At 40.7% G+C, this 23723-nt stretch overlaps 1 protein-coding gene and 1 long non-coding RNA gene across 2 annotated transcripts; one reads left to right on the top strand and one right to left on the bottom strand.

Annotated features, from left to right (window-relative positions):
* Positions 1 to 1798: 1798 nt before the first annotated feature.
* On the bottom strand, positions 1799 to 14572 carry ATP6V1G3 (ATPase H+ transporting V1 subunit G3). Its single transcript, XM_075156546.1, has 3 exons — positions 13727 to 14572; positions 5478 to 5578; positions 1799 to 2245 (listed from the first exon to the last, which is right to left on the bottom strand). Exons 1-3 carry the CDS (start codon positions 13806 to 13808, stop codon positions 2072 to 2074), a joined length of 357 nt encoding a protein of 118 aa, XP_075012647.1. The 5' UTR covers positions 13809 to 14572; the 3' UTR covers positions 1799 to 2071.
* Positions 7154 to 22997, top strand: LOC142085041 (uncharacterized). The gene is made up of 3 exons (XR_012674536.1): positions 7154 to 7381; positions 8587 to 8726; positions 22922 to 22997. It is a non-coding gene; the product is annotated as an uncharacterized LOC142085041 (long non-coding RNA).
* Positions 22998 to 23723: the final 726 nt, after the last annotated feature.

Raw genomic sequence — 23723 nt, 5'->3', positions numbered from 1 at the left:
AGAGTAGCCTTGAAAGGAGGGCAGAAGCTTTGCAAGAGAAGCGGTTGGTGACAGAAGACAGATTTTGGCAAGAATGAGGGAAAGGGGGAATGTCATAAAAAGAAGCAGGGCGATGCAGCAAGACAAAGCTTTATTTCACATAATCTGGGTTGCTGACCTCCTGAAAAGTTGCTTTTCTAGCTTGCTGCCCACTACGCTGTGGCAATTTTGCTCTCGCCGTACAGGGGTGTGTATTGTTATCCATACGGCTGGCAAGGGAACCCCCATTGCTTTAGTTCTGCAGGTGAACCTGCAACGGTTCTGTATGTTTAGAAGTGATAACCAGTGGAAAGGGTGCTGGGGTAGCCCAGATGGGAAAGCGGAGCAGTCCTGAACACTGCAGTGAGTTCTCGTGAGAGATTAGTGTCCACCTTGGTGACTGTTTAAGTTCACAGAAAATATATGCTTCACCGTTGAGCACTAGACTGGGACTGCAGCCATGACCCAAACAGGAGGCACGTGCGCCTAGGCAGCGAGGCAATGCTGGCTGCCCTGCTCCTGCAGGAGGGTGCCTGCGTCGGCTCGTGCGCGTAGGCTGGGACTGGAGTTCCTTCATCCCCTCAGTAATTCAAAGCCTATCACAACTTGATTCAAAGCACTCCTAAATAAATGAGCCTTTCAGCTGATGTCAATAGGATTTCTAGTCTCTTTCCCATTCCTCGGCATCCTTGCATCCCCAGAGAATATAATCGAGCACAGGAGACTGTAACAATCAGGGCTTGGAGATTATGTAGCATCCAGGCACAGCCTTGAGGAGTCATGTTTGCTGACATTAAGTTGACTACAGCTTTACGGTCATTTTACACATGACAGCATGTCAGCTGTGTAAACCTCGCTGGAACAGGAGATTGCCTATGACTAGCTGCTGTGAAATTGAAATGATTTGTCTGTGTCTACGTGGACTGAAAATCATGGCTATTGTTTGCTAGTCATTGCAATTTCTCAAGCTGCTTTTCTAATTCAGTGTAATTTTGTAGTGGAGACAAGGCATTGAGGGGGTTCATGATGCAGGTGTGTGCCAGACCCCCACTTCATCAGTGCCTCCCATCAGCCTCCCATCAGATTTAATGGGCTTCACCTTGAAAGCACCAGATCATATTGTATTTTCCTAAGTAGAATTTTCAGTAGAATTTATTCCAAGGGAAATCTGCGCCATTGCAGAGGGAAGTATTACTCAAGGTTGCTTAGGGTTACAGAAGTGAGCTCTAACTGACATGATTTCTGTGAACAACCTGTGGATTAAGGAACCATTTAGTGTAACTGGTGTAGAGTTTGAGCTCATGGATTCCTGTGCTTTCGGTGTGACTGTATAGGTAATGATGGATGTGCTAGTCTGCACCAGGAACCAAAGCAATTTTGTAAATGATGATTACTCCTGCTCTCATTTTTCAGACTTAACAAAGCTATATAGAGTTTGTGGTGTAGTTAAACAACAGGACAATACTTTGAGTACGGCTTTTGAACATAATTCTATACAAGTTAGCTATATTTTGCTTTAAACTAGCATACAAAAATTGAAAATGTTTTGACCTATTCTTTTTGACCAAAAGCTACAGAGTTCCTATATGTTCCATAACTTGACCACTCCGTGTGTCACAAGAAAAAACAGAAATGCTTTATTTTAAGTTTTTGTGATATTCTATTTCACGTGACTTGAAGTATAATAATGATTGGGATAAACAGACTTTATGCAACACCACATCCTAGTACAGAACATTTTATAAGAGAAAAGGAATAAAGACTCCCACTGAAAAGCTGCTGGTGTCAAATAATCATTTATTGTGCTGTTGTTGACTTGCCCCCGTCTAAATGACAGGGGCTTAGCTACCAACAGGAAACAATATTCCAAAAAACACTTGTTGAAACCCTGTGTAATTCTTGTCACATCAAAACCCTATGTGGAACTGTGTGCTTTTGGCTTTGCTTTGTTCTTGTCTCACACATACAGAAACAATAAATGAGGAAATATTTACGCTTATCAAGAAAGAAGGCTACTTTTTACAAACATCCTTCCCCAGCACATCAATGGATCTTAAACCGCGTGTCTGAAGTTTGGGTGAACTTCAGGGTTGATGTCATATATCGTGCTCAAAAGCTTTTTCATCATGCTCTCCATGTTCTTGTGGTAGCTGCTAGTGAGATTTCGGATGGTTTCTGTTGTTTGCTCTTCTATTTTAGCAGAGAGGTTACCTTGGGAGCCCATTACCTGAAAAGCAGAAGTCCTCTGAGTAAAATAAAGGGTTATATATGACTATGTTTATTGTACTTCATCATCTAGCATAAACATAATGCAAACATGTCACATTGCTTCCTAACAGTAAGGGTATGATCTAGGTTGAACTGTATGCATAAAAGCAGGATTAAAGGGAACTCTTTCATATGCTCATTAGCAATGGGAATCTCCCCATGTAATGAAAGTTGCCCAGCTCACTGTGGGAACAACATTGTACATGTTATGTCTTTTATATCCCTCATTTTAATTTGTTTTCTATTTTAATGACTGGTCAACTAAGTTCTATCACCAGTGTGCTTCGTTTGGCCTCACTGAGAATGAACGTGAGCGCAGCTAAGGAGCAAAACATGGGAAAGCTTCCTGATAATGCATAATTACAGTTTCAGAGTACTTGAAATGTCTTCAGCAGTTAGTGATGTATAACCCTCAACAGACCTCAGACAAGGTCTTTTAATGTTACATTTTCTTATCTGGCGAAATACCAGACAGCTTCTGGCACAGTTAATATCAGGACATTCGCTTAGAATTTAATTGACTCTAGACTCACTGAACAGTTTAGCAAGGTTATGTTATAAACAGATGCACGCATTCCAAATCCGTGACTTTGTTCTCTCCTCCCCCACTGCCCCAACATCCCTTGAATTCTTCCCCTATGGAAAAGTCCTTCAGATAGCAGCAGAGAAATTGGTTTCCAGCTAAAAAATTCCACGGGGGAGAGCAGAAGACATTTCTGCAGGCTGACAGTAAGAAAGGGATAAGTAACGTATTCTTCCTTTTCCTGCCATGGTTCTCTGGGGTGGACTAGCAGCTGAAGCTAACCTGTGATGTTAGTGGGATACCTAGAGGATGACCAGAAACGAGGGTGGAGTCATTAGCTTTATTTTCCATGTGATTTCAGCCCAACTTAGTCCTTAAAAGAAAGAAAAGCAGCTGAGTTAAGATCTTTTGCACAAATCACCTTTGCAAATCTATTTATCAATACCTGGCAACATAGTAAGAAGCTTGTCCATAATCCAGATGTAAAACACTTTCCGATTTGGAAGAAATACAGGACGTAGACATAATTGTAAATATTGGGAAAAGATTATAGTTTTCTATAGTAACTATTTTTAGCTGGCGTTTTATTTTGGCTTTTAGACAAGTTGTAAGGGTCTCATGTGGGAAAGATTGTACAGCTTAGATCAGATTTATGAAACTGATTTTTTTTACTGGGGAAAATAACTTTCTAGAGATCCCAGATGGTTGCATGTTATCCAGCTACTAAATACTTTTGAAAAACCTCAAGAAAAAGTATTATAATTTTAAGAAGAGCCTCTGTAGACTGGGAACCTGCTCTCTCAGTTCATGTTAATACTGTAACTTGAGACAGTTGATTCTTACTCTTCTACATATTTTTTTTCCCTTTTTCTGCTTCTGAATTTGAAGACCTTTTTCTTGTCAGAATGCAGACAATGCTCTGCTTAGTCTCTGATTTCTGTTGACCTTGAAGGTCTGTCCCTTATTTTGCCCGTACTGTTTTTATGCTAGCATCATTCCAAAGTCGCTAAAATGTGGCATTGACTTGGAAGCCACAAAATTCAGAACTAGGCTGCCCATCTCCAGAGTTCGGTGATCTCAGACCCTGAGTACAAACACCATGAGCATTAGCAAAATTGGTTTGAGATCCGGGCTTAAATTTTGTATGTTTTGAAAAAAGATCTTGCATATTATCACTCTAACCTCAAATTAATCATTATTTTCTGTTGCTGCTGTTGTTCATTCTGGACTGATGTGGAACATCTCATAGTATGAGAAAATTTATCCCAGTTTGGATACAGCAACACAAAGTAAAAGGAGGAATAGCATTAAGTGAGACTGTGACAAAGAATTAAAAATACTTGTGTCCAAATACCTGAGCCAGTAAATTGAGCTGGTCATCAGACTTCCCTCTGCACTGGCTTGGCTGGAACTCCTGACTGCCTGCCAGGCACAGGTTAATAATGATGACATTTGTCTGGGTAGATAAATGTTCGACATAATGGGGTCAGGGAACGTGAAGGAGGACTGCAATGATCTTGTACAACATGCTGTCATTTGAGGAGCAATATGTGCTCTGTCCTGCTTGTGTGAAATGCTCAGTCGACAAACAGTGGCCTTTCCCTGCAGCTTTAATTTTGTTTGTGACGAAAAAATGGAGGTCGCACCAAAGCAACATCTTTTCTCTTCTGCTATTTCAGTTGTAAAACAAGAAGTGTGGCTTGACTGAAAAGGTGAACAAGTTTTAGAGGTGTTTTTACTTTATTTTAGTGTAGTAAACATCTGAAATTGTACATATGAGACAATTCCACCTGGCCTGGCTGTGTGACAACGTGTCTGGGGGCTGGCAGTGTATGTTAGAAACCTTGTGTGTATATCTGTTCCTAAGGCTTGTGATCTCTGCTGGAAAATGTTTTATGTGAAGTGTGACTGAAATGACAGGATTGTAAAGCAATTTTTATTTGACCTCTTTGGCTGCTTTTTTGTGGCTGCTTTTGCACATGTAGTTTCCTTATCTTTACACAAAACAAGCAGGGGAAAAAACAAGAACAAAAACGTAAGAGGAAGGTCACCAAGTAAAAAGAGAACGGTTTGTGAACCTTCATGAAAATACTAGAGATAACTGCAAGATGGCATAAATGTATAAAATTTAGTATAATTCACATATGAAAATATCAGTCAGACCACTTTTACTATGAAAACATAGTGAAAAACTCCAAAGTTTTAGTGATTTCAGTTCATCAAAGATGCAGTCCTGTATGCAGTCAAAAAAGTCAGCTACAGTGGAACAGAAATAGAAAGAAAGATTTTAAATCTTTGCTTTTACCGAAACATCCACCTTACTGAAGCCTCCAGTTTCAAGACAGGAATGAGCTCTGTCTGGAGTCAAAGGAAGAGGACCCAAAGGTATTTTTCCTTAAGGGAGATACGTCTTCAAAGGACAAGCATGAACCAAATACAGAATCTGGACAATTTTAGTGGTGAAAGTCCACAATGCCTTCTACAAATGCATTCAAAAGCCTGTGAAGAAGTCAAAATGAAGCATATACATGTCTCAGGTAACATCCCTCTGTTTAATCAGTATGAGCATGTTGGATTGCAGAAGTCTCCATGTAACACTGTTGGAAGCAATTTGTTTTACCATTGAGCAGATTGACTACAAAAGAACATATGCAGATTTTTTACTTACATTTGTTTGCTTGTTCCGAAATTCCTTCTCCCTCTGTAACCGGTAGTGGTCTATCTCGGCTATGGCTTCTTCTTTGGCCTGTTTCAGCCTCTTTCCCTTTCCTAATGGAGGAAGAAACAGGGATTTACTTCACACTTGTCACTGTATCCCAAAAGATGAATCTCTTTAAGTCAGAGGTATTTTACATGGCACAGTAAAACAGACAAAGCTTCGAGCAAAGTCAACAGCAGCTTTTTTTGCACAAGAATGGTCAGAAGAACTGAAGTGATTTACGTAGGGTACTTTTTGATTGAAAGCCATCTTCAAAGACCAACTCCCTGTGCGAAAGCACACATCAAATGAAAAGCTTGTTGGTTTGCTAACAACAGAAGTCTTTTTGCAACTACACATTTTCTCATAACACAAATGCTTTTTTTTTTTAATCACAGCTTGGTGTTTAAATAAATATCTATCTTTCCTTCATCAGCAATAGCAGCAGCCAGATAACAGATTTTAGTTGTCACTGATGGGAAAAGACGTTATTCTGTAAGATTTGCTGTATTGATTCGTTGCCAGCATCCCTTCATCCCACACCAACTGGATTCTGCTTAGAGCTGGCAGATTTCCAAAGTACAGCGAGGTACGTCTTAACCACTACCAAACTGAGTTGCAACCTTCAGGCTTTGTCATCTTCTCCCCAACCCTTTCCCCCTAACATTTGTTAAATGCAGAGGTGAGTGATTAAGAGAAAAAAGAGGTCAATGGTATTCTCTACCAATGCATGGAAAATCTGAAAGTGATTAAAAAGTCTTTTTTTTCCTTTTCATTTTAAACAGGAGGGTGATCTGAAAGGTGGCATTTTAGGCTGTAGTGGAAACTAGAGCCATCTTCCCGAACAGGCTTGTTTACATACTTACTTTTGTTCACTGTGAATAGTTACTTTGTCTTAGGTAAAATGCTAAGGGTTTGTCAAATCAAGCCCACATAAATCATTCAGGACTGGGCATAATGTAGTTCCTGGGTCTAGCAGGGATGTTAAGTAAAGGATAGGAGTAAAAGGTTTGATGGGAATGCGATGCTTAAGTTTTTACGTGAAGCTTAAGTTTTTACATTGAACATGTCATCACCACCCCACAGTGATGCATCTCTGCCTGTCTGTTTTGTATAAAGTTGGTAAAGTTGCATGGATCTTCACAGGACTCTGCTACGCTACTTTGTGAGGGAAATGTCACTTTCTAACTGATGGGGCCATAAACGTCTTGCATTGAAACTTGATATTTTATATTTGAGACACCAGGGCTGATGCTGATTTCTGGGGTCTCTTTCTGCTGCACAGCTAGAATTTTAGGAGTGGGAGGGGACAAGCTTGCTCCCTTTTAATGGGAGAAATGTCTTCAATGGCTGAAAAAGCTATTGCTTAGTTGTTAAAATTAGGATATCACAAAAATGAGCATGTGGAGGCTAGGCAACTGAAAAAGGCATTCATTTATTTATTTACTTATTGTAACCACCTACTTAACATCACTGAGCAATATGAATACCTTTGTAAGTTGTGTGTGTGTGTTTGTTTTTTTCCCCCAAATCTTTCAATTCAAGCACAGTTGAAAACAGTACCTTTTCTGAAATCCTAAGGAACATTCTCCAACTAGGCTAGAAAGATGAGCATTAGTATTTCTGATTTATTTTCTCCAGGCTGCTACACTGGATTGGTTACACCTGTGCTGGGCTTCTGAAGCCTTACCAGGTGTGGCACAGAGCAATCTGCTTCCACTGAGCATGGCACAATGAGGAAGCTGAATCTTGGGAAGAGGACTGTTGTTTTTGATACATCTGAGATGCAACAAAAGCCTGGGTAAAATGCCAGATCCAACAGTATATTATTTGCCCAGTTGATGGCTCCTTCTGAAGTCATTATCTGCAGATGGGTGAGTAGAAGCAGAGAGATGCCTGAAATGTGAATTTCCTGTTAAAGTCTTGATTCCTGGACTGCTTGATTTTGTGGGTGTGCTTATTCCGTGATTGTATAAGGCCTTTTTACAGGAAGGAGCAACCTGGTGAGGAGCTTGGTAGCTTTACTGACTCTCAGTTCATCGGTGCAGCGCTCTCTTGTGTAGTTAATTGTCCTTCTGAGTCCTTCTGCCACTGAGGCACTGTGCTTATGTACAAAGGGGCAGAGAGGCAGTTTAAAACCTAGCATGTACTTTGCCAGAGTTTGTATCTGTTTGATAAGGGCCAATTCCCTCAGCTTCTGCCACTCACTTTATGAAGTCTTGGGACAAGTACGCGTGAACTGACAGATTTCTGTAAGAGCCTGACATCCGTCTGGACAACAAAATTTGGAACCAGGTTTAGGTCTGTATTTTGAAGTTTCTCTTATTCTCCTCCCCAAACTTGGAGCTGATCAGCCTTTTATAGAGTTTTCCTCTAGGAGCAGAGCCGGGGGGTGATTCTCTGAGACTGGAAGTCAGGGGAGTGACTACAATGAAGCTCTGCCAATTTCACCAGCTGAGGAACTGGATCTCTAGAGCAAATTAAATTATTTCAAAATTGGTGGGATTTTAATTTCAAATTCCATCTGGGGGGCCATCTGTAGTAAATATGTTGCATATTTGGCCACCGGATAGATAAATAAATCCTCTTAAAATGCACAAAATAGAAAGAGATTAACTGTAAAACAACAGTTCATTTGCCTCTGACAATGTAGCTAGTGAACCAAAAAGTATATATATATACATACATACATGTCAGCTCTTGACAGTGCACTGGAGTAAGCACAATACATAGGGTGTCACTGTAGGGTGGCAGCCATTTCATTTTTCCATGATGCCTTTAGGATTGGCACAGCAGGAACCTGCTGCTTCCTATTTAATTAAGTGGAAAAGCTGTGAGTAAATTACTGCTAGTTCAACAACGTTGTGGACAGAATCGGCAACTGCCAACATATGCGATGGTGCATATGCTGCACCTGATTAAGTTAAGCAGAAACTAGAGCTTAACCTGCTGTTTCACTAGAGACAAACCAAAATTAATTAATCAGTCTGTTATTAACCACTTGTCTGCTACCTTAGTTGTGCAATACAGGATTGCCTTTTCAAAGTCTTGCTGATCTTCTGGATGGGATTCTCTGCAGAGCACAGCCAAGCTGAAATCAAACCTTCCACACTGAAGGAGCATTGAAATTCAGCCAAGATCATGCAAAAAGATGGCAAGAAATAAAGGAGGATGGGCAAACCAACCTGTCCCTACGACACTTCCTCTAGGATCATAAAGGTGAGGTACAGAAAGCTCCAAGTTTGAAGGGACTTTTGCCTCAAAGGGCATGCTGTGTTGCTGCCCCTTTGTCCCTCCTTCCCACCCTTGAAGATGGGGAGCAGCAAAGCAGCTGTGCTGTGCCTGGTTTCCTTGTCCACTGTTGTCTATGATTACGGTAGCTGACAGCCTATAAATTTCTAGGCATCATGTTAAATTGGCCAGATCTTAACTACCTTTCTGCAACAAGTCAGCCCTGTATTAGAATTTCTTACCTAACCTTGGGAAGGCATTATTAGCATGCAGAAATGTTGTATTCTTCTTTCTAGGTATTTCTGTGATGTTAATGAAATACCTAGATCTGATTACAGCCAAAAGAACTGGTGAGGTTTTTTAGGTTGTTGGGGGAGTTTAGATCTTGCAAGAAAAAGACAGTAGAAAGCAAAAATGTTGCGTTCTAATTTGCTCAAACACTAAGTTATCTTACTTTCCAAAAACTGCCATGCTAAAATTGGCTTTTTGTTTTCAAACATATCATCTAGGCTTCTAGCTGAATTTCTGCATAGAAATCATGTCATATGAAGAAGTTGCCAAAAATTAATCCTATTTGCTTTAAGTAGGACAATTTCGGTCATCTTCAAGAGTGTTAAATTGTCTGCAAAATGGGATTTAGGGATGCTCATTTTGAGAAGACTATTTTGCACTTTTAATAAAATACAATAGAAGCAGCTGATCAGTATGTATAGCTTTTTCAGTAGATAAAATATGTCCTGGATATTATCCAAGAGAGTGCCATGGATATAATTCTGTTTACAGTATCTTATTTTGATTAACATTTGTTTTTAATCTGATTTCCTGAAATCTTTCATCTGAGTTTTCATTTTATTAGGCACTAGAAATTCAAGCCAAGATATAAAAATCTATAGGAAAACAAGTTTTGCTAAACCCAGTGTTCATGACACATTTGTTTCCCATGTTTTACCCAAAAGGATTTTCAGGAATTGATGTCTTGGCTCTGACAATGCTCAGTTATTTCTGGGATCCAAATTATGCTTAAAGCAAGAATGATAAATAAAGCAGTGCTGTGTATGGAAGGCCAAAGGATTGCAGACTGTTTTGGTTTGTGTTTAATCAGTTTAATAGTTTCAGCCTTGCACGTGTGCATTTACCAACAAACTATTAATAATTTGTCAGGTATAAATGGCATCAGCCAATCATACAGTAAAGATATTGCAAGCCAGAATAAAGGGTATCGAGCAAGAAGTATGAAAAGCACGTACAGAAGAGCTTTAGCACTGTATTTTTTGCTTTGCTTCATGTCTATAAATATAATACTATTTCTTTGCTAATTTTTCAGTTATCCAAAGTGGAGTTTGCATTACAAACAGCTGCACATATGTCAGCAAAAACTAGGCCCTTTAGCTGTTTATATACAATATTATGTGTACACTACATTTTGGTCTGGTTATGTGAGTATCAACTGTAAACACTGAAGGGGTTGCATAAGGGTAGTTTTGCTAATCACATTTCCTTGAAAATGGCTTTTCCTGGTTGTGTCCCGTGACCAATCTGCCTTTCGTTCTTCTCGCGTTACAATGTAAATAGAATAGTCGGACTCATTCGTGTAGTGGCGGTGTGCAATGGCTGTTTGCGGTGACAAAGGAGGTCATATGTACGGTTTAGCAAGGACGGGACTGCGTCAGCGCTCGCTGGACGGGTTCATTGCTTTCACTTGCAGCCCAGATCCGCAGAGTGCCAGGCCCCGAGCAGGAGGTGCTGATCTGAACTGGCACCAGGTGGATCTGGCTGGTGTTTCCTGGGCTGAGGCAGCATGTCCTCGCCTTGTTTCTCTGAATTGTGTGTGCACAGGTTAACTGATTGCACTGGATATATTGGTTGTGTTTCGTGTGTTTCCTTTTATCTTAGCTTTCGTGCTCAGAGACAATCTACGCAATCCTTTATGCTGATCTAACTGCAGAATCACTCTGGGGAAGAGATTACTTGAGTTATTCTGACTTGGCACAACTGGATTTGGCACGAAAAGAATCTCTTTTGTCCTTGTCCCACAGTATTTAAGTTACGCTGGTATAGTTGGGTATCTAAGGTGGTATAGTGATATTGCTATGAAAAATACTGAAATTAAGGACAACATGGAAACTTTTTATTTTTTATTTTGTAGCTTCACTGCAAACCTATTGTAATGTTGAATAGAATAATGACTTTCTAGGTATAATTATTCTGTTAGATTAGCTATAATGCTTGGTTTAGCACAAAATCCAGGGTGGAGTAGTCCTTAGAAAACCTGAATCAGAAACATTAAGGTCTGATCTTGCTCGTGTGATCCATGAGATCTAAAAATCACAAGAGCTTTGCTGTTCGCACCCTAGTAGAAACTGTTGGCAGTATTTAACATGAACAAAAAGGTCCACCAAAGTCTTTAGGCTATAGATGAATATGCCACCAGCAGTTATTTCAACTTTTTGCCCTTGATCTGCTATACCTAGGAATAAAATCTCTTAGAAATGCTTGAGGTTGTTTGCGGGATTGCACAGAGCTGCTGAGGCTGGAAGGGGCCCCTGGGGTCTGCTCCAACCCCCTGCTCAGAGCAGGCTCGGCAAGGGCAGCTTCATCGGGGCCATATCCAGTGGGTTTTGAATGTCTCAGGATGGAGACTCCACAGCTTCTCTGGGTAGCCTCTTCCTGGGTTTGACCTTCCTCACAGTTATATAGTTGTTTTCTTATGTTTAAATTTATGCTATTGTCTCTTGCCCTTTCAATGGATACCACTGGAAAGAGTCCGGCTCTCTCTTCTTTACCCCACTCCCATCTTTTTCTTTTTCTTTTTCCTTTTTTTTTCCTCTCAGATTTTTATGTATGAGTAATTTTTCCTTCCCGTCATAATTTTTATAAAGGCAAAAAAATGTTTGGCTTTAAAAGTAATAGTGAAGAAAGTCATACTAATGAAATATTTTTACTCTAACTATTTTTACTGATAGCAAAATTTTTAATAGCTGTTTTTCTGTAGCTGCTGAATAACTCCTACCTCAACACTAATACACTGGTAGGTGTAGGCAGTGGTTTAAGTCAAGTTTCTGACTCAGACGTGTCTGGAAGATGCTTTATGTGTAAGAAGCCCTGTGCTTATCACAAGCATGCTGTGTGGGGCTGAGGTGATGACAGGGGAATGTGTTCTTTGCAGAGTAAATGCACCTGTAACCATGTCTGGATTCTGCAAGACACTTGCCTTCGGTCATTACTTCTATGTTATAATAAAGCTTTTTGGTTTTTTGAGTTTCTTAATTTATGAAACTTCTTTTTAACTAGCTGTTTTGGAAGAAGCCAATCTGACTTCTATGGTTTTAAAAACAAAAGCAAACCAAATGAAAACAAAAAAATCAAAACCAAAAGTAAAGGGTAATCAACATCAAGCTATCATAGCTAAAGGCCTGATTCTGCAGCCTGTGTTCAGACCAAACCCCCACTCCCCCCACTGAGGGCTGTGCCTTTCCAGGTCGTACGTTTTCTTGCTTCTTGCTCCGGGGAACAGTGCGTTTCCTCTCCCTACGTGAGAAGGGAAGAACCATCCCACTGAGAGCACCTCGTTTGGCTACATAAGGGTTGAATCACTTAATTTTTCCTTGATTTCAGGCTGGGAGCAGCAACCCCAAACACCTTTTTGTGAGCCTTCTCTTTTATGAAGATGGGAGATGCCTTTCCCCCTGCCCCCCCGTGGCTTCTGCAAGGCACAGGCAGTGGCTGGGTGCTCAGGGAAGGGGTATTGCCTTCCTACTTATTTTCTGTGTGCTGTTGTGCAAATTAACATGTCGCATAATAATAATTAATGAACACAGAGCAATGCTGAATTCTGTGTAGAAGGGATATAGGAACTACACAAATTATTTTTGTTTAGCTTCTATTTCTCCATGGAAAACAAAATATATTCCTTGATCACACTCCTGCAGCACATGACATCATCTTCATGCATTTTAGATGAGTCCTGCAGGACAATGTTGTTTCCTGCTGCTGGTTTCTAAATCAAGATAACTCCATGAAACGGTATTAATGTTTCACTGCTAATGCAGGTCAGTGACTCATGTGGTTGGTGCCTACGTTCAGGAGAATAAGGTTACCATATTTTGCATTAAATAACCGGGAGATGAATGCAGAAAATGAAGGAAAAACATAATGGAAAGACTGCCAGGAGAATTATTTCTTTGATTGAAATTATTCTACAGATACCTTCATTTTTATGATTGTTATTATTACTTTTTTGCTTATATTTGACGAGAATAAAAATATATGGATCTATTATTATTGGATATCTACACATGCTTTGCCCTGGGCATTTAGGCATTCAGCAAACAAGATGTTTATTTTAAATTAAACATTTAATCACTTGCTGACTGCTTGCACCGTGTAATAAGACTTACAGGAATGACCTATCACAGTACTGACAGATCTTGTGATTATACTGTGACTTTCATTACTATCCTTGTGCTGAAGTCTCCCTTTGTTTTAACATAATCTTTTTGAAGCCCAGCTGAGATTAGAAGGCAAGTTACTTTCGTAAGTAAAGAAGAACACTGAAAAATTTATACAAGACCTATAAAGAGAAATAGAGAGTTTGGAGTCTGGTTCTCCAGAGCTGGCAGCCAGAGGCGTGTAGGCTTCTAGTTTAAATACCTAAGGAAGGCTGTAATGACATTATTGGCATTGAGATAAAGCAAGAATAAATCTAGCTGACAGGACGGATATAACAAAGAAAACCTTGTTTAATGTAATAAGGCATGTGCGTGTGCACAAGCACACAGGTGCACGCAGGATTTTAAGCAAAGTCTGAATGTTCAGGTTTGGTTAAATGCCTGACTGCCGTCAAGGCACAGCACTAACGCCAGTGAGAAGAGAGAACAGGAGCAGCACAGCTGTGATGTATACAGATGAAATAATGTTTTTCTGTGAGCCACTGTAATTCTGAAGAGCTTACAGTAGAAAACTACAGTAAAACCAGGCCAGCTACTCACTTTTTTTGGCTTCCTCCAGTTTGTCCTTGGCACGTTTTTCTGCCTGCAGAAGCTGCTGGATTCCCTGGGACTGGCTGGTCATGCTGATTGCTGAGGCTGGTGCACTTCTGCAGGCACTGGAGCTCAGAGGGAGTTTTATACAGCCGCCAGGCTCTTCCTTCGTTTTTTTTTTCCTGTCTGTTATTACAACAGCCTTCCAGATTGCACCAAACCAGCCAGCTCTGCCTGGATTGCTGCTGGGCAAAAAGGCCTGCTAGTGTAATCAGAAAAACACAGCAATGAGGTTGAAAGGAATGTTCTCCCCTCCTCAGGGTCACCGAAAAGCTGAAGTGTCCGATTAACACATTGGGAAAAGAAGAGAAGAGCACTCCAAGTGGCTTGTAGTTTAATGGGGATTTTTTTTTTTAATCTTCTATTGCTGAAGCAGAATATAGTTAATCTTGTCAGAGGAACTGAGGAAACAAAAAATTGTTTCTTGGAATTTCTTTTTAATAAAACTTTCTATGAATGTGAAGAATCGGACTCAATCAACAAGTAGTTTTGGTTGAACACAGTGAACTGGTTGTAGGCTTCTTAGCATTATTCATTAGAGTTTTTTTCACTTTAAAAAAAAAATCTTCATTGGAAATGAATTCATCAGGGACTAAAGTTTAAAAAAGCGTGTGGTGGCTGAGGTGTGCTCTGTGTTTTAATCTGCCACGAGGGAGATGAGTGCTGTGGTGGGAAGCTGTGGGATTAGCTCTAAGGTACAGACTCTGGGAAGGTATGACTGGTGGTCTAGGTCTTACTTTCAAGTCCTACTAACACACACAACTGTCAAACGAACATGTGACCGTGGCTGTAGATGCACATCCCATCCCCTATGGTAGGAAAGTGTGTCTTGTGAGCTACCGCATGAATAAGCAGCACATTCATATTTTGAATCCTTACAAAAAACCACACAAATCCCATTGTCAAAGGTACTTTGGCCATTGCACACGAGGGGGACATGTCAAGATGCATAATTAAATTAGATTTTTTTTAAAATACTTTATAGGATGAGTAAAGCATATTTATTGCAAGTTCTTCTGACACAGTTGTGTCAGGACCAGAGATCACCTTCTGATGTAAATGCATTTTTCTGGCTGCAATTTTATATATATATATATTTTTAATACATATACGTGTATATATATGATTTCTGCATATATATTATAAAAATATATATATATATAAAAAAAAATTATTTGGTGCTCTCTGCTAATGGCCCTTGCTGTAGGGCCCTTTCTTTTCTGGGGCTTCCTAGGGCGGCTGTACCATGCTACTCGCTTGCTGCAAGGCTGTTAACCTGGTCCTTATGAGGAAATGTGTGCTGCTGTTACAAAGTTCCCCCTCCAATAGCTGCAGGCTTGAGGGAAAATGGAGGGAGAAGCCTCTTGCCCTATTACTATCTTCAGCTCTGCTCTGAATGACAGTAGCACTGAGACTTTAAAAAGGAATTGTTTTGTTTTCTGATTTGTGATAGCATGGAGTCAAATTCCATTTCCATCTTGGAAAATGCCTATTTCTTACAGTGTATTAGTCACCGAGTTTCTTCCTTCATCCAGAAACCATGCAAGATGCCTCCTCATCTCCACCACTGAAATCGGAGATCTGCTCTAGCTGCAAGACAGCAGACATGACACTATTTTTAGAAGATTTTAATGCATATGCTTAAAGTTTTTTTTTTTTCGGACATATAAAAGGAAGTGATGATCAATTGTACAGAAAATGTGGAAACTGTCGGGTTAGGAAGCCTGTTGTGCCACTGGGGCTCAGCTCCAAATGATCTGACCAGCAAGGAAAAGCAGAAGTGGAAAATGAAAGTAAAAAATGAAGAGATTTGGTTTACTTGGGGCAGGAAACTTGGGCTCAGAACTTTAAAGCAGTAGTTACTTAAAAATTAAATAGGAAGCGGAAATGTCAGGCTTGTCTCAGACATCAAAAGTATATTCCAGGTAAAGGGTCTTGTCAAGCAAATCTCATTGCTGCAAGAAATGTTACAAAACTGCTAGCAAACTAAACTGTTTCAACGTTTCTGGACTCGGCTGAAAGCATCTGGGGTTAGACCCTTTGATTTTTCAGAGCAGTTCTCCATGCTGTAATTATGTTACATGGGCCTCAGTAATGATCTCAATTTTGATATTTACAATCTGTTAATTTTAATATTTCACAGAAAATAGTTCTATATGATGAATTTTTATGGAAGAAAAATCCTCCCTAGAACAGATTACAAAGCTCTTCCATTGTTAAAAAATTCATATATTTCTTAAGCAGATCATTTGAGCTGCAGATGTCACAGTTCACATACTTCAATGTTTTTCTGAATCAAAAAAAATGCCAGTTTATAATTTTCCTTGTCGTTAGTTCATATATAGCGTGGTGGCATGCCGTGCAGGCACTCCGCATTGCATCAGGCAGGTATGCCTCTGCAGGGGAGAAGATGATCATTTATTTTGGCTGTGCTTATACACATTTTGTTAGACTCCACACAAAGTACTGCCACTTAGAACTAATTTCAAAGCTTGTCTGATGATGACGGTGATGATGTCAGACTATGTTGACATGGCACCTCTGTGTACTCCACTTCATGGATAATTCATTAAAATAAAGTAGGTTAAGCCACCAACTGACCAAACAGGCTCCTACTTCATCACACAAGCTAATAAGAAACTTCTCTGTGTTGTAGTCACTGACTTGTTTTCCAAGTCAGCTCCAGACTAATTTAATTAGAGAGGAGAAGCCAATGTGGTGACTGGTGATGGGGGGGAGGAGAGGTGTTACCAGAGGGAGAGAGGGCAGAGAGAAGTTTGGTTTAGTTTGGGGTTGTTTTTTTTTTTTTTTTTTTTTTTTTTTTTTAAGACTCCTCCCTTTTCTTCTCAGCATTTCATCCAGCTATCTCAGTCCCCAGAATTTCCTGAGCCTTTTCTGGTTATCCCCACCAACAGAAAAGGAAAAATGGGCTCAGTTCTGGCATTCTCACTCCCCCAAAGCAAAGCTGTGGAGCAAGGAAATAGAGAGTCTTACACGGGATGAGAGACCCTGCTCATCCACAGCTTAACCAGCAGAAACACTCTAAATCAGGCATTTCTAGTTTAGATGGAGGCTGTGCAGCTGCTGTCTTCTCTCTGCAGTGGGAAGGTCAGGGCCAGTGGGTAAATTCACCCCAGGTAGTTCAGATTATTTTATTTAGAAAAAATCTGCTTGCTGTTACTCAGATTGAGCCTTACCTAGCATGAATATAACAACTTCTCGGTCTATCTACCACTGAGCAGTAAAAGCAGTGCTGTGGCATCCATTTATTGTGGTTTAAGTGTGCACAGGCTTTTCTATACGTAGGAGGGGAGCAGGCAGAGTTTCCGCTGAAATGTGTTTAAATTGAAGGTCTCCCATGCATTGTCTCTGTGGCTGTATTTCCCAAAGTACACACATTTTTTTTTTTATCACTATTTTTATTATAAAACTATTCTTTCCAAACGAGCTGCTATGACTACTAAGTAGTACGCTTTGTTCGGGCTACAGCTTCAAAGCAGTGACATTGATTCAATGATAAAGCGTTAAAATCAGCAGCATGTCAGGCAGGGCAGCTGGCGCGGATGCTCTTGTGTGTCAGTGTGCGCCTTTTGTTTTGTTGCTCTAGAAAGGCCTAAGTAAGGAAAAGCAGGGTGCACACCTGCATAGCTTCCTACACCATGATGGGGACTGCTTTTCTGGTGAAAATGGAGCACCTTCAAATGCAGTAATATCTATCATGTTGAGAAAGAGTAGTGGGCTCCTGTCAACGTTAATGTCAAAAGGTCTTTATGCATAAATTAAAATGTATGTGGTGAAAACCATCACGTTTCTCAAAATCACGGCCTTTTCTCTCCGAATTCAACAACCATGTTTGCTTATGTTAAAAGAAAAATGGTTATGAACTTTGTAGTGAAGTTGTAACTATGTCTGCAAACTAGGATTCTCGCTACGGCGTTTTCTGACAGTGACGTTCTCGCTCTGTTGACATAAGCGCAGTTGACCTCAGCAGCCTGAATTTCACCCAGAGGCCTGAAAAATATGGGAACAAATAGGTAAGCAAAGGTGAATAAATATTAAAATATTGCCAGAGGCAGGTTGCTGCCATACCATCTGGGTGAGCTTAGTGACTGCTGGCCAAGTCTGTCGACACAGCCCCAGCTTCAGCTGGCATAGCAGTCTGCCTACCCTATATTGAACACCTACCTGTAAACCAACTCATATTTTTTCCTAAATTTAGCCTGTGTCTAGATAGGAGTAATTATGTTTGCAGCTATAGTTGGTTTAGCATTCAGAGAAAGCCACCGTGAGCTGTGTATTGAATTATTTTTTCTAAAAATCTCTTCAACTCCCAGGAGAAAAATTAAGAAAAAAAATGTATCCTTTTTTTTCACTACCCATGTGGTAATTCAGGTAAAGTAAACAATTAAAAAAAAAAAGTGCAAAAAAAAGCCGTAGTCTCTAAAACTTCCAGGTTAATTTATAACTTAACCATCAGTATGGTTGTGATTATTTCCTATTCTCAGAGTATGGTGTGTTTACCCCAGACAGCAAGTAAGCTCCCAGCCAGCCCCACTGTGGCATGGGGCGGAGAATCAAAAGAGAAAAAGCAAGAAAACTTCGTGGGTCAAGATAAAAACAGTTTAAAAAGTAAGGGTGAGAGGAGGCGAAGTGATGCGAAGGCAGTCACTTATCACTTCCCACAAGCAGACCAATGCCCAGTCAGCGTCCAAATAGTGGCTACTTTGGAAAGACTAAATCCCCAGTTTTATTGCTGAGCCTGGCATTACGTGGCATGCAATATCCCTTTGGTCAGTCTGGGTTGCTGTCCTGGTTGTGTCCCCTCCCAGCCTCTTGCCCACCGCAGCTTGCTCCCTGGGGAGGCAGAGTGAGGAACAGAGAAAGCCTTGACACCCTGCAAGCAGTGTTCAGCAACACTTAAAACATTGGAGTGCTATCAACACAATTTTAGTCACAAGCCCACAATGTGCATGCTGCGATGAAGCAATTAACTCCATCGCAGCCAGACCCAGCATGCAATGTTTCATTTCAAATAATATTTCCTCTTTTTTCTTTTCCCAGTGCAGCTCTCTTCTTTCCCACCCTTCTGCACAAAGAGCATGCCTCTTCCCTTATTACATCCTCTTGATGATTTTTAGCATTGCTGCCTTCCCCAAAAGAAGTTTGCAGCCTCACCAGTGTTTGTGTGCAGGCAGGCAGGGAGGGGAGGGGAAGTGGGGAGTCACGTAAGTATATTTTGAACTATGTAGGCTAACCAACAACTCGCATCCGTGTCACAGCTCAACATTCACTTGAAGAAAACCAAGTGTAGTGTATCAAAAAATTTCAGTACTGTCTCAAATTAGATTTACCAAGATTAACAAAGACACCACAAAGAAAATAGTTCAACTATTCAGCCTAGAGGAGCTGAACCTGCAGTCTTCTGTACTGTACTTATGTGCTGCTGCTTTGTATATAGCTCAAGGTCATTTAACCAATTTGCTGACCTTTGACAAAATCTTAATATTCTACTCGGTCATTTCATTGTATTTCATTCCAGCTCTGAGCAACACCAGCTTAAACTGAAAGTGAATAAAAAGAGTAAGACTTTCTTCTTTTTCACTTTCTTTTAGTGAAAATATTAATACTACAATAGGAAGAAGGAAAGTTTTTTTTTTTTTCTTTTTTTCCCAGTTCTCATAAAGCAAGTGAGTATTTGGAAACGTAAGACACAAAACCTGGGGTGGAAAAATGATGAATACTGGCAATCTGTCTTTAGGACTGGAGTAGACATTGCCTTAGCTAAACTAGTCCCTGTAAAATTTCCTGACATTATTCCTGATACAATTATGAAGGTGATGGGGGTGTTTTTCTCCTTATTTTGTAAGACCTGCTTTTGAATTAGTGTTCCTAAAACAAGAACCGTGTACCTGTACTTACGCTAGTATACATGTGCATACTGTATATGTGTTTGTGCATTGAGATTTAAAATCTCTCTTTCTTCACTTTCCAGTGCCTTCTAGGATTTTTGGTTTAATAAAAAAAAACACCAAACCAAAAAAACCTTACCATCTCTTTATAAAAGAAATCGGAACATTAACTAATTTTAGCCTATTCACCACTTTACATCAAGTCTCCGGTATTTCTGTTCTCACATGGCTCACGCTCCTCACGTGGCTGTGAGAGTAGCAAGTCTTGCATATCAGACAGTTCCTCATCTCAGAGGGGAAGGACTTTTCTTGTCAAGCCTTCAAGCAGTAAACACCCTTTTTTTCATTTTTTTTTTTTTAGTCAGTCCATCAGTAACTTATAGGGGTTTGAGTTTTGCTTTGCAGAAAGTAATTCTGCTGATAAGGATCTCTTTACGTTTTGTGTAAAACATTTGTCCCTTTTACGGGCTTGGAGAAAAGGTCGAGATTCACCATTAGTTTTGCTTTTCTTTCAAACACTTCACTTGCAAGTAATTTCAGAACTTAGCTAAACCAAGCACACTTATAGCACGTTAAATGTTTCCTGACTGCTAGCGTCAGACTTCTTTAAAAGCTGATTTATGCTGCTGCGTGCAGAGCATAAAAAATGCCAGCACCTCTGCACGCAGCATGCTCCACGTTTTCCTGTCACGAGGAATTTTGCAGCTTTATGCAGCGAGGAGATGTATCTAAGGCCTTTCCGATAGATTTTCCTTATATTTTCAGGGCTGCCACTGCAAAAATTGCATCAGGTAATTTTCTCTAAGCCAGCTCTTATGAATATTTTTGGCAATGGCATGATGCGTCACCAACCTGTCAGTGTTTCTAATCCAGTGCTATTATTTTTAAAGCATTACTTTATGCATATAGTACTCTTTAAGATGCAAATACTATGACATAACTTGTGAAGGAAAACATGGGAACCGCAATCAGAGAGTTAGAGCTAGCTAATGCTTACAGCTGACAGAAAAACAGCACCGTGCATGGGTGCGAGGCCTTGTAATCGAAGGAAGCCGTCGCCGCTGGGTCCGAAGGCCACCACGTAGATTATCTGCTCTCGGTTACAGGCAGGAGACGACCAGTCTCCCAGTGGAGCCTGGGGCCCAGCAGAGACCCCCTTCTCCGAGTGCTACTTGTGCCTGTTGCCAGGCCGCCTGTGGTCGGGCATCGAGCTGCCGGGCTAACCCCGCGGGGGGGAGGATGTGAGGTGAGGAGCAGGACGTGGGGTTATGGGCCTGGTTTGAGGCAGCGGGGCTGGGACAGGAGGATGAAGCTGGTGGGAGCCAGCCTCGGAGAAGTTGGGGCCCTCGTAACACCTTTTCAGAGGAAGGGTGAGACTCGGCTCTAAACTTTGCTTTTGGCCCAGTGTTGTTTGAGATTGTCCTTTGTGAGGGACAGAAAATAGCAGGAGTGGTGGTCCAGAGATAGGTCAAAGATGATGTGCATCGTTGTCCTGGAAGCATAATAGACTGAAAAGGTGCATTTCTGACAGGAATTGTGCTCTTAATGGTGGACCTTGGACCAGAGGCCACCGTGGAAGAGCTCCTCCCGTGTCTCCCTCACAGCTCCTGTGATTCTGTGGTTACTGCACCGAAGTTCTAGGGGCCAAACTTTGCCTGGGAGATGCAAAGAACAAAGAGGAACAAAGTATTGTACAGTAGGAGCATTTTGGAAGTTCTTTGTCTACCCACGGGGAATATTTTCTTGCCCTGCGGAGAGCCACGAGATTTCTGGTATCACACAGCGTTTTAAAGGGGAATGTCTGACCACCGATCTGTGCTGTTCTGAAGTCATCACAAGAACAAGGTGGAGGATGTTTTTTTAAAATTATTTATATTTTTAATATAAAATGGAACTTCATTAACATGCAGTTAATGTTAATATGAAAAGTTTTCTCTAGTAAATATATGGTCAGACAGGAGCTGCTGGAAACGACAATATAGACAAATTATTATCAATTTGGTTATTCTGAGCAGCTGCCCAATTTATCTTTGAAATAAAGGCCTGGACAGATTTCTTTTTCTAGAGAAAGAATTGGAACTAGACTACTATGAAAGCACGAAAGTATTCTCTGTATTTCTGTCTGAGGATATTGTGAATATTTGCATTCCTCTTTTTTGACTCTATGGGTTACAGCAGAAGCAGCATGGATTAAACCTTCTCTCACAGAGCATGGCACAGGCTATAACAGAAGTCTCTCAAAAGAAAAAATCATTGCTTTGAAAAACCTCAAAAGATATGTTAAAAAAGGAAGCTTCATGCTTATGGTAAGGTAATGCTTGATAAAAGGCTACACAATATTGGCTCTCAAAACCCTCTTGAAATTAAATTAAATCCATTGAAATTCTTTAGTAAAGGCCTAACAAGTAATAGCTTTTATTCTGTCAGCGTGCCCTACCGGATCTTTTCCTTCCAAGCCACTTGAGATCCTCCTCTTAATAGTAGATATGTGTCCTAGTATTCAGAATATTACAGCGGTTCAGCTGTCCGTTTCACTTCTCGGTCTTTTGAAGGTAGGGGTAAACACCTTATGCCAAAGTACTGAGAATCTCAGAAATTATTCTTTTTCTACCTCTTTCTGGCCACTTTACTCCTCCTTGCCTTCAGAACAAAAACGAATCTGGCTTTATGAAATAACCTGTGATAGTACGGAGAGCAGCGCCTGCATTTTGTAGGTGCCAGCAGCTCCCTCTCAGCACTGGCCGACCAGAGCCTCATGTTCAGTACCAAGTTCAGGCAGGCTTCTGCAGCCACCTGCATGCGTAGCACTGCCAGCCCTTTTGCTCGCTCCTACAGCTGTGTTTTTATGAATCCCACCTGGGAAGGAGAGGGATAGAAATGGTGATGAAAAGACAAGGCTTTCTCCTTGTGAGCTGCTGCAAGTTGGGGCGGGAAGCACTCACCTGTGTACGCAACACAAATAACTGTGTTGTGTTACAGTGTCAAGCTTTCTGGATGTTGCACAAACTGACTCTAATAGCAACAGGTTGATATATTTTTCATAATGTGCATACTATGTCCTATATACTCCAGAAAAAAACGGGAATGTGTTATTACACTGGGAACTGCTTTGAAGCATTACAGGTAGAGCCCTATCATTTCCCTGTAATTTCCCGGTACAAATTACCTCCTCTCATTGTAACGTCTTTTGATATCAGTGTTTTCTTCTGATCCTCTCACATTTCTGTTTTTGCAGTTCTGCAGTATGTGAAACGCAATGATGATACTGAAGAAATAACAAGGCTCTACAGCATAGAAAGTTGTGTCAATAGGTATGTGAATTAGAGGGTGGGAGGGAAGCGGGCGGTAAGAAGTTCAGAAACCTGACACTTTACAGTAACTTCGACTTCCTCTATAAAAATTTTTGCTGTTTTGAAGTTTGCAGATTAAAAATATAAAGGGATGACTTGGTTATGGGAACCTTCCCCCTCCACAGACTGTATCTGATAGGCTTGTTACCAACAAACCAAAGGTTTGTGTGAAAATACACTTATGCCTGTAGCTAGATGTATGTTGTGCTGTTATTGGGCTCACAAATCTTAGTAACATCTTAACACACTCCCTTGTCAAAGAATCTATGTTTATTTTAGAAAACTGACCTGAAAAATAATTTTGCAAGGGGAACCTTCAGAGTTGTCTGCAGGAACTTGATTTGAGCATACTGAATCCTACCAACATTTGATGATGAAGATGCTTTAGTTCCTCATCTACCAGCAGTTTGCCTGAGCTCCGAAGGAGCAAATTAGTGGTGCAGCGAAGAGGCATTCTCAGTTCCCAGAGGCAAGAACTATGGGTGCTATGACATGACAGGACCTCTACCACAGAGTCTATGGACAGCCCGTCTGTGTCCTGGTCTAGAGAGGATGCAGAGATGACCCAGTCCTTTCCTGTACTGCATAATGTCTTTCAGGTTGTCTAACAGCTGCAGGCAGCAGTGGGGAACAAGCAGTGCACCCACGTTACTTTAATGAGCAAAGTTTCATTTTTAGCATTTGTTC

The sequence above is a fragment of the Calonectris borealis genome, chromosome 8 (genome assembly GCF_964195595.1).
Source record: "Calonectris borealis chromosome 8, bCalBor7.hap1.2, whole genome shotgun sequence".
Lineage (NCBI taxonomy): Eukaryota > Metazoa > Chordata > Aves > Procellariiformes > Procellariidae > Calonectris > Calonectris borealis.
Note: the sequence above shows the minus strand (reverse complement) of the source record. Positions and strands in the feature narration are given on the sequence as shown.